Source organism: Rhincodon typus, chromosome 10 (assembly GCF_021869965.1).
Source record: "Rhincodon typus isolate 14 chromosome 10, sRhiTyp1.1, whole genome shotgun sequence".
NCBI lineage: Eukaryota > Metazoa > Chordata > Chondrichthyes > Orectolobiformes > Rhincodontidae > Rhincodon > Rhincodon typus.
The window spans coordinates 13,873,736-13,885,525 of record NC_063341.1 but is presented as its reverse complement, the minus strand read 5'-3'; the positions used below and the strand labels follow the sequence as shown (position 1 = coordinate 13,885,525).

Sequence of the window (11,790 nt, the reverse complement as noted above, 5' to 3'; positions counted from 1 at the left end):
TTCCACATCAAGCAGATGTTCACCTGCACATCTGCCAATGTGGTATATTGCATCCGCTGTACCCGGTGTGGCTTCCTCTACATCGGGGAAACCAAGCGGAGGCTTGGGGACCGCTTTGCAGAACACCTATGCTCGGTTCGCAATAAACAACTGCACCTCTCAGTCGCGAACCATTTCAACTCCCCCTCCCATTCCTCAGACGACATGTCCATCCTGGGCCTCCTGCAGTGCCACAACGATGCCACCCGAAGGTTGCAGGAACAGCAACTCATATTCCGCTTGGGAACCCTGCAGCCCAATGGTATCAATGGGGATTTCACAAGCTTCAAAATCTTCCCTCCCCCTACCGCATCCCAAAACCAGTCCAGCTCGTCCCTGCCTCCCTAACTTGTTCTTCCTCCCACCTATCCCCTCCTCCCACCTCAAGCCGCACCGCCATCTCCTACCGACTAACCTCATCCCGCCCCCTTGACTTGTCCGTCCTCCCTGGACTGACCTATCCCCTCCCTAACTCCCTACCTACACTCACCTTTACTGGCCCCATCCCCGCCTCTTCGACCTGTTTGTTTCCTGTCCACCTATCCTCTCCTCTATCCATCTTCTATCCGCCTCCCACTCTCTCCCTATTTATTTCAGAACCCCCTTCCCCTCCCCCTTTTCTGATGAAGGGTCTAGGCCCGAAACGTCAGCCTCGCTGCTCTTATGATGCTGCTTGGCCTGCTGTGTTCATCCAGCCCTGCACCTTGTTGTCTTGAATCTAGCTTAGTTGCCCTTGCAGAAAAATCTAGGGAGAGTAGGTAGTCTTGGTGAATATTACATAAAGCAATGTTGCAAAGCTGACATCATATGTTTCACAATAAAGCTTTAAACCAGATCTCTGATGACTGTTCATAAAGGTATTAAAGACCAAAAAGATCCTTTCTCTACTCCCAGTTTTTAAAATCAATTCATATCAGTTTGCACTTACTGTACTTAGTCTCAGGGAAAGATGGGGTGGTGAGGAGAAGAGGGCTAAATTCAGTCAGGGTTTCTAGATTATTTAATGATTACTGCGAGAAAAAAGAGCATGTGTGAGGTTCAGTAGGGACAGTCAGCTCAGATGACAGGATTTCCCATGACAAAATAAACAATAATGAAACTATTCACCAGCAATGAAATATGTTAAACGCAAGTAAAAATAACTCCATTCCAAAGTGCTTAGTGCCTTGAAGACTAAAAGGAAAGGGTCTCATAAATTTCAGAGCGTGTGGAAGTAGATAGTGACATCTTGAAAAATGTCCATATTACAGAGGTGGTGGTGCTGGATGTCTTAAAATGCATAAAAGTGGATAAATCCCTGGGACCTGATCAGGAGGACCCTAGAACTCACTGGGAAGTTAGGGAAATGATTGCTGGGACCCTTGCTGAGATGTGTGTTTTAATCCATAGCCACAGGTGAGATGCTGGAGGACTGGAGGTTGGCTAATGTGGTGGCACTATTTAAGAATGGTGGTAAGGAAAACCTAGGGAACTATAGACCGGTGAGCCTGACATCGGTGGTTAGCAAGTTGTTGAGTGGAATCCTGAGGGACAGGATTTACATTTGGAAAGACAAGGACTGATTAGGGATAGTCAACATGGCTTTGTGCACGGGAAATCACATCTAACTTGACTGATTTTTTTAAAGAAGTAACAAAGAGTATTGATGAGGGCAGAATGCTGGGTATAATCAATGGACTTCTGTAAAGCATTTGACAAGGTTCCTCATGGTAGACTGGTCAGCAAGGTTAGATCACATGGAATAACAGGAGAACAAGCCATTTGGATACAAAACTGGGTGGAAGGTAGAAGACAGAGGGTGGTGGTGCAGCGTTGCTTTTCAGACTGGAGGCCTGTGACCAGTGGTGTGCCACAGGGATCGGTGCTGGGTCCACTGCTTTTCATCATTTGTGTAAATGATTTGGATGTGAACATAGGAGGTATGGTTACTAAGTTTGCAGATGACACCAAAATTGGAGGAGCAATGGACAGCAAATAAGATTACCTCAGAGTATAATGGGATCTTGATCAGATGGACCAATGGACAGAGGAGTGATAGATGGAGTTTAATTTAGATAAATGGGAGGTGCTACATTTTGGAAAGGCAAATCAGGGCAAGACTTATACACTTAATGGTAAGGTCCTGCGGAGCCTTGTTGAACAAAGAGACTTTGAAGTGCAGGTTCATAGTTCCTTGAAAGTGGAGTTGCAGGTAGATAGGATAGTGAAGAAGGCATTTGGTATGCTTGCCTTTATTGGTCAGTGCATTGAGTATAAGAGTTGAGAGGTCATGTTGCGGCTACATAGGAAATTGGTTAGGCCACTTTTGAAATACTGTGTGCAATTCTGATCTCCCTGCTATAGGAAGGATGTTGTAAAACTTGAAAGGGTTCAGAAAAGATTTACAAGGATGTTGCCAGGGTTAGAGGGTTTGAGCTATAGGGAGAGGCTGAATAGGCTGGTGCTATTTTCCCTGGATCATCATAGGCTGAGGGGTGATCTTACAGAGGTTTATCAAATCATGAGGGGCATAAACAGACAAGTTCTTTTCACTGGGTTGGGGGGAGCGGGGTGGAACAGTCAAAAACTAGACTGCATAGGTTTAAAGTGAGAGTGGAAAGATTTAAAAAGGGACCTAAGGGGCAACTTTTTCATGCACAGGCTGGTCCGCGTGTGGAATAAGCTGTCAGAGGAAGTGGTGGAGGCTAGTACAATTTCAACATTTAAAAAGGCATCTGGACGGATATCCGAATAGGAAGGGTTTAGACCGATATGGGCCAAATGCTGGCAAATGGGACTAAATTTATCTAGGATATCTGGTTGGCACGAACGAGTTGGACCGATAGGTCTGTTTTCATGCTGTACATCTATAACTCTATAACTGGATCACCCTTCAAAAAGTGCTGACACAGGTTATTGGGCCAAATGAGCAATTTCAGCATGTCACATTGTATGGTGTTAAGGTTCTACAAAGTTTGGATATCTAAAACAAATAAATTTGAAGGGAAATCCATAGTCAAAGAGTGAACACTTTCTGAAACACATTTATTCTCAAATTTACTGGAACCAAATCACATTTTATATTTCATATACTCTTCTCATACACTTCTACTGCAGTTATTAGTAGAATCTGGTGTTTGGTTTTCTCCACATTGCTCCCTACTTAATTGGTTTCTAGCAAATACAATTTTCTTTGTATAGCTGAGTTTATAGCACTCAGACATCACAACACCAGAATAGTTACAGTAAAAGGATTCTGAAAAAGGGAAGTTTTGAAATCCCATCCCAAAGGATGATATGATTCATTCGTAAGGACGGGCATATAGCAATGATATGCAAGTGCTTATTAACAAATTACACGGCTTTTGGTTACATTTTTATTTGCATTAGGGGATGCGAGTGCCACTGGTTCAACCAATATTTATTGCCCTCAAGGAAGTGGTGGCGAGCTACCTGTTTGAGGTCATTACAGTCCATGTGGTGCAGGGACCCGCCAGTACTATTAGCAAGGTTTCGACCCAGGGATTGTGGAGGAACAGCAATATAGTTCAAAGTCAGGATGGTGTATTACTTGGAGGGGAACTTACAGGTGATGGTGTTCCTATGCATCTGCTACCTTGACCTTCTAGATGTAGAAGTCATGGGTTAGGAGCCTTGGTGAGTTGCAATGCATCTTGCAGATGGTTCACACAGCTACCACTGTGCATTGCTGGTAAAGGGGACAACTAGGGTGTCAATCAAGCAAGCTGTTTTGTCTAGGATGCTGTCAAGTTTCAAGAGCTGTTAGAGATGCACCCATCCATGCATGGACAGTATTCCATGACAGTCCAAAAGGCCTGAGCACCATTTGCAAAGCCTAAGTAATGAGACAAGTTACAAGTTATCTACTGCAGAATTCCCAGCATGTGACATGTTCTTGTAACCACAGTATTTATGTTTGGCCCAATTCAGCTTCTGCTTAATGGCAACTTCTAGGATGCATATGGTGATGTTCAATGGTTTAACCATCAAGGAGAGATTGCTAGATTCTCTCTGACTTTATGATAGAGGGTAGGTAATTGATAAACCAGCTAAGACACTTGAGATACATGTCAGAAACCATAAACATTGTTCTCTGTGCTAGGTATATCTCCAATTAGTGAGAGAATTTTTGCTGATTTCCACCGACTCCAGTTTTGCTACTACTCCACACTTGGTTGAATGCAACCTTGATGTCAAAAGCAGTCAGTCATTCTTGAGTTCAGGTCTTTTGTTCATGTTTAGCTTAAGGCTGTAATGAGGTCAGGAGCTAAATAGTCCTTACGGATTTCGAAGCGAGTGTCAGGGAGCAAGTTATTGTTGCGCCAGTGTCGCTTGATAACACTAAAATCTCCTATCACTTTGCTGATGATTCAGAATAGACCAATGGTGCAGGAATTAGCTGGGATGTATTTGTTCTTCTTCTTGCAGACAGGATTTTCAATTTCCACATTACTAGGTAAGTGCCTGTGTTGGAGTTTTACTGGAACAGCTTGGCTAGGGGCATGGCTTGTTCTGAAGCCAGAATTTTGCCAGGTCAATAGCTTTTGCAATATCCCGTGCAATGAATTGAACTAATGCCTGACATCTGTGCTGCTGGGGACCGCAGGAGGTAGTCACAATAGTTCATCCATTCTGGATAACAATGGCTTCAAATGTTTCAGGTTTATCTTTTGCACTAATGTGCTGAGCTCCTCCAGCATGGAGAATAAAGGATATTTATGGAGCCTCTTCTTCCAGGTGAGAGGTTTAGTTTACACTGATGTGGCCGAGCTGCTGAGCTTAGATGCCATTATTGGTTGTAGGAATCACTTAGCTCTATCATATGTTTTTTTGGTACACAAATAGTCTTATGCTGGAACTTTAACAGGTTGGCACCTCATTTTTAGGGTATGCCTGGTGCTATTTCTGGCATACCCTTCCTCACTCTTGATCACACCAGGGTTGAATCCGTGGCTTGAAGGCAATAGTAGATGGTGATGACAATGACATACCAGGTCACGAAGTTACAAGTTGAGGTTGATTACAAGCCTGCTGCTGATCACTCCTATTAGTACTGTCATGGAAATATGCATTAGAAACAGGGAATTTAGTGAGCACAAGGTCAAGTAGATTTTTCCATCAATGGTTCCCTCTCCTCCAGCTGCTGGACTGAATCTACAGCAACATCCTTTAGGAATCACTCAGCAGTAGTGATACCGAGTCACTTTTGGTGATGGACATTTCAGTGCTCCACTCAGTATACTTTATTCTCTTGCCAACCTTGGTGTTTTTCCCAACGCTATTCATAATCGCAAACAGACCAGAAGTATACACGCCTCAACTTTTGAGATACACTTCAAAAGTGTCAATTACACAATGTGCATACATTTCTGTTCACTGCTATTAGACCTCAATATCAATTAGGTGTTACATTGAGTGTGACAGATGTAATTTTTTTTTCCCCCCCCAAAATCTCTGGGACAATAAAATTCATTTGTGAAAGATCAACAAAAATGAAGATAAGCACCAAACAAATTTATTTCCCTCCGCTTCATGGATTAGGTTACTAAAACGCAAGGAACATTTTTGTCCATCAATTCAAAGTGTGGACATCAGTCGTGAACAAGGGTAATCAAAATTTAATGTCAAAGATTAATGGAGTTGGACTTAAATTTTTGACAGTGTGATACAACTATAATTTGATTGCAGACTTAGCATTTAAAGCCGCCTGACAAAGAAGGCAGCCATTTAACCCAGCTGTTCCAGCAATTCTATCCATTTGATGCCTCTCCCTTGCTTTTCCCCATACCTCTGCTGTGGTATTCCTATCAAGACTTTAGCTATTGCCCTTTTAATACCATTGAATTTACTTCCAACAACCTATGAAACAATACATTGAAAATCATAATACTTTTTTTTTTAAAACCTCAAATTGCCTTTGACTGTTTTGCCAATTACTTTAAATTTGAATCCTGTAAATTTCCTGGCCTGGTAGAAGATGGGGCAATAACAGAGAATCCTCAAGGGGGTAGTCATGTGTGTCATTCTTATACATGTTTATTTGGCTTTGCATTACATTTATATTGATTACAAACCACCAACTCGCATAATACAGGACTCATGCAGCAAAAGGCAAACAGAATTTGCCAAGACCAGTAGCTGATAGCTCTTGTTTAAAAAAAGCAGCATTCACAACCACTGATCTTTGATGTTCTGGTAAATATGCTGATTTAGTTTGGGTGTTCATTATTAATGTCCAGCAACATTTAACACACTGGTTGTACAGGCGGGCAAACAAACAATCCACTCTTTGGACCAGTGTAACTCCAACAACACAAGAAGCTCGATGCCATCCAGGAAAACAGAATCCATTTTACTGGCACCCCTGCACCAGGACACAGTGGCAGTAGTATGTACCATCGACAGGATGCACTGCAAGAACTTACCATGGCTCCTTAGGCAGCAACTTCCAAATGTGTTGCCTCCACCACCCAGAGGAACATAAGCAGCAGATGCATGGGAACACAACCATCTGCAAGCTCCTCTGAAAAGGCACACACCATCCTGCCTTGGAACTATATTGCCATTCCTGCACTGTTGCTCAGACAGAATCCTGAACTCTTCCCTAACAGCATGATGAATGTACCTACACCTAAAGGACCACAACAGTTCAAGCAAGCAGCTTACCACTACTTCGTCAAGGGAAATTAGGGTTGACAACAAAACTGACCTAGCCAGTGACACACATCTATTGACTGATAAAGTGTGAATAAACCACTTGCTGCTGACATGCCATTTGTAGTCACTCAAGAACACTTGCTAAACTCGTCTGATCTGGTTTATGTACATACAAACCATTAAGCCTGCAACCAGCATGAGACTGGGGGGATCTGCAGCGTTTAGCAACTCTCTGTGTTTACAGCTATGATCTGGATTTCAGTGGTCAAAAACAGAAACACCAACTTTCAAAAGGGAACTAATTAAGTACACAGAAAATGAAAAAAATTCAAACTATGACGAAAGATCAGGGGAGTGGGGCCAACTGGATAACTTCATCCAAAGACAGGCAAAAGCTCAATAAGTCAAATGATCTCGGATGTATGATTAAAAGGAAAGCAGAGCACGTAGCTCACTATACCACGTACTTTTTGTGATCACACTGCAGGAAAAGACATCTTTAAAAGCTTGCAGCAGTGAACATTAGCATGATTGCCATTGTTACTTTTAGGTCACTGGACTTTACTGAGCACAAAAAGACCATATTACAATTACAAGTAATCCCCTCAATAGATGCTTGTTCACAGTGCCAGAGATTTGGCTGGAAGTGGATGTTGATACAATTTTCTCACCAGCTAATTTCCAGTTCTTTAGATGGTATTTCTTATTGAGTTATTTCCCAATTATGAAATATTTCCTCTTTATCAGGAAGCATGTTGTTGTTGCTCAGTGTACAGAATCTAAGATGCTTTTAAAAAGGTTGTGCCAAGCATATTTTCCCACAACACTACTAACATATGGGTTGTGCAGCACATGTTCAAATGTAACCATTTAACTTTACCTCAAAATTTTTGACTGTATTAATAGCAGAATTACAGTAATTTCTGCTGTAATGCATGTTTCATTAATGCAAATTGGCCGTAACGCAATTGATGAATAGTGAACGCTGTTTGGATAATGCAAACTTTCTACTGTACAGTATGGCAATTTTCTATAGCATGAGGTCGCACAAGAATGCAACTATTGTGTTATGGGAGAAATATCTGTAAATCATACAAGACATTATGTGGAAGACAGTACCTTCCTGATCAATGCAAATATATAAATAGTAATATCTTCAGCAATCCAACATCCAATGTCCCAAATCATAAAACCAATCAAGCTTAGTCTTAGGTATGGCAAAGTTGCCATAGTCCTAGAAGACTGTTCTCTCAGAGAGAGGGACTAGTGATGGTTTAACTTGAGGGTCACCACACCTCAAATGAAGGGAGAGGTTGAGAAGGAGACTCCTTCATGGTTACCTCAGTTGGTGCGGGAACTGAACCCACACTGTTGGTGCTGCTCTGCATCAAAAACCAGCCATCCAGCCAACTGAGCTAATCCCAGCCCCATTTGTCACCGAAAGAAAATTTGTCCCTGGATCTCAGAACATATTGTGTGCGTGGAGACACCAAACAGCAGAGAATGATAAGAACATTTGTCATTCACAGTATTTAGCAAAGAATAGTGTCAATGGAGAAATCTTCAGGCCGCACCATTCTACACTTCGTCATGGCAGCCACCAATATAATAGTTTATCTCCTTGAGAGATGTTTTTAGCGAGTTAACTGTTTGGCATACTTTGATTTTAAATCAGATTTTAGATTCTCAGAACTAATCCCAAAAATGTAACATTTTATTTCTCAAAAATAAAAACTGACTACAGGCATTGGGAAATAGGGCAGCAGGTACATGAATATACAAAAAGAAGAAAAGGCCTAAAAAGTCAATCTAGCTTGTCTCAAGGTAACATGGTGTAAATGATGAGCATCATTTATACAATGCCCAATGCGATACAATACAAGTGATTTGCTGAAAACACATAATTAAGGTTAACTTAACAGTGACTGAATTGTTTCTGTGTACGGATTGTACTGCATTATCACTTTAGTAGCTGTTTTATTTACATGTTTGCAAATTTGCTATTGCCAGTGATTAAAAGTTACTAATTTGCAATTTCTATTGTGGAGGTTGCCTGGAGTGGCCATGTGGCTGAGGAAAGAAAGTCTACTGGTAGAGGAAAACAATAGCAGACATTATTTATTCTGGAGGTATTATGGGACCACCAGCAGTTGTATCATTTATCTCATGGCCAACATTATTAAAAAGGCAAAAAGCATCAGCTTAATTCAAATTTCTTTTGTAGAAAAAGCAAATTAATTATTAATTGGCTTTCCTTATTTATGGTCACAAAAATGTATATCACATACATTTAATTACATCATTTGAACAGCTGTATAACATTGAAACATGATAGATAACATCTACACCCTATGCAAAATGGTAATGGTGACATTCTGCAATACCTAGGTTACCAGTTTGGAAAATAGCCAATCACACATTTGAGGTAAATGTAACAATCTGAAATCTATCATTCATATGCAGATTTAAAGAAAAACTCTGTTCATGATCACAAAATAATAAAAGCAGAATATTGTATTACGTCTACTCACATAGAATTAAACATGCCCATCAAAGCGGTGAAACAGAATCCAATAGCAAACATAGACTTCATTCGCACCTAAAAAGCAAAGTTCTAAACGTTAACAAATAATTCCTAAAGAAAGATTTCATATTCCTCAAATTAGAAATAGATTCCATGTTGCCAAAGGATGAAATGCTCAGGTTTCTACTATATAAAAACATTATGCCCAAATCCATACAGAGGATTCTACATATTAAATAGCTATTGACTGAAGAGAAGCTGCCAAAAAGTGCAATTCCAGTAATGTTTGCATGCTTCAATAACTCCCACCATATTTTCAAATATCAATAAAGTGTAAGTAACCAATTGAAAAGTACTGAATGAATTTGATAGAAATCAGTACATTATTGGTTGAACACCATTATTAAAATCACATACCTTGGTCAAAGTTTTACTTACCATTGAGAGGTCCCGATTATTATTTTTCAGTTTTTCCTCTTGTCTCTCTGAAAGTAACATTAAAGACATAAATTTACCTCTTAGAATAGATGATATACAATTTTTCATTCCATATCCTGTTTTAGCTGATGCACCTTCGCAAATCTACATCTTTCAGGAGGGAGATTAAAAAAAAATTAGGAGTAAAATCATTATTCACATGTGTGATGGTAATGTGCCTTTATGAGATGTGTTCTGTGTTGTTTGTCTTGCAGAGAAAAATATTGCCACAGTAGTGCTGGAATGTCTGCTTCAGAAGCAGGGGTAAACAGCTTTGAGCTCGGAGTATTTTTTTTAAATTAGACAAAAAGAAGCAAAAGTGGGTGGAATCAAGCTCACAGACACTGTTTTCGCTTTCCTTTCAGTTGGGGTATGGAGTTGGCTTTTGAAGCTAATAGATACAAGCTCTCTCTGTTGCAACTAAAAGCTTGAGATCTCTCTCTGCTGCTAGACTGTATCTTTCAGGGTTCCTTTCCCCTGGGAAGTGAAACAGCATGTCAAGAAAATCTGTTATGCTGAATTTGCCTTTGCCTAGGGTGTGTTTATGGGATGTGCTATATGGGAACAGTTGATGATTGGTAGTTAAATAATATGTTATTTTGTTAAGTATTTCAGTATAGCTAAAGTTATGCTAACTTTTTTTTGGTTATATTTTAAATATGTTGTAAGAATAAATGGTGTTTTGCTTAAAGCCTATTAGTGGACCAATCAAATCACACCATCTGGAACACAGTGCCTTACACTTGCCTTTAAACAAAATAAAAATAATATCATCTAGGGTATCTCCTTGATATATTTTGAGGGAGTTTGGGCTGGTCCATGACACATGTCGGACAGAACAAAATACAGTGTCCTTCTTCAATATTTAAGGCACCTATTTTAGAAGGCTTGCCTCGCAACACACAAATGTTATCAAAACCACTACTGGCCACAATGTGACAGGAACCACGTGAATGACTGTGCATGGAATACAAGTTAGTAGTGGTAGACTTGGGATGCAGAAGACAGTGGCAAGTGGCATTACTGAAAAAAAACTGATCAAGGCAGACGTTGGGCCAAGGACTAGTCTTTGGGCTGGGAACACATTGAAAGAAAATCAACAACAAGTTAAAACTGTCTCAATTGGTAAAATTACAAACAAGCAAATCTTGGTATTTGATTCAATTCTGTGTTCATTGGGACAGTTTTATTTTTAGCCAGACTGTTAATCACTGGAAAATACCCTACATTAATAATATTATTATAGGAAGATGACTAATTAAATAATTTCAAAATGACACAATCATGAATTAGCAACAGTTAGAATGAAAAATCAATCATCCCCAATGACAAAACGGAGCAGTGGTGGTAAAATGAAAGTGGGAATAAGTCCATTTGTAAGGTTTGTAAATTTTTATATATAGGTTTTTTTGTTTTGAGTTTATTTGTTCCCAAGACCGTCAGCTCCTCAGCAAATGAAATGCAACCAAAAATTTTAAGAAACATATACTAATTATTGAAGGTCACTTGCAGACAGATTCCATTTTCATTGTAAATATTTCTTCTTTGATATATTAATATACTTGAAAACATGTATTGATTTTATTCTCTAAATACTGATTTGACAGTCAGACGAAACGAGATTTATCAACTTTGGAAACACAGGAGGATAGGAATAACAGCCACAATGCCTCTAGGTGCTGACATTATATAAAAAAAAGCATCCTTGGGATAAAATAGCGTCCTAGCGTGGCACAAAGCAGGTAACAAGGTGTAGAGCTGGATGAACACAGCAGGCCAAGCAGCATCAGAGGAGCAGGAAGGCTGACGTTTCGGGCCTAGTCCCTTCAGAAATGGTCGAGCAGTTTCAAGGCCGAAGAGATTACGAGAGAGTTGCAGTGGGAGAGAGATCCACTGAGGTTTTTCCGGAGGAAGAGGGTAACTTCTTCAGGGTAGGCATCCTTAGAAGAGGCTTCGCAGTGGGGTTAAAATTGTTTCAGAGATAGTAGGAACTGCAGATGCTGGAGAATCTGAGATAACAAGGTGTAGAGCTGGATGAACACAGCAGGCCAAGCAGCATCAGAGGAGCAGGAAGGCTGACGTTTCGGGCCTAG

The 11,790-nt window shown here is 40.3% G+C and overlaps 1 protein-coding gene across 1 annotated transcript in view; it reads right to left on the bottom strand.

Moving 5' to 3' along the window:
• The window catches only part of tmco1 (transmembrane and coiled-coil domains 1), a 26,782-nt gene that overhangs the window by 6,469 nt on the left and 8,523 nt on the right, over window positions 1-11,790 (bottom strand). The window contains exons 4-5 of the mRNA XM_020513042.2: window positions 9,659-9,705; window positions 9,228-9,295 (exon numbers count right to left, since the gene is read on the bottom strand). Coding sequence (XP_020368631.1) covers window positions 9,228-9,295; window positions 9,659-9,705 — 115 coding nt within the window. The remainder of the gene's footprint in view (window positions 1-9,227; window positions 9,296-9,658; window positions 9,706-11,790) is intronic.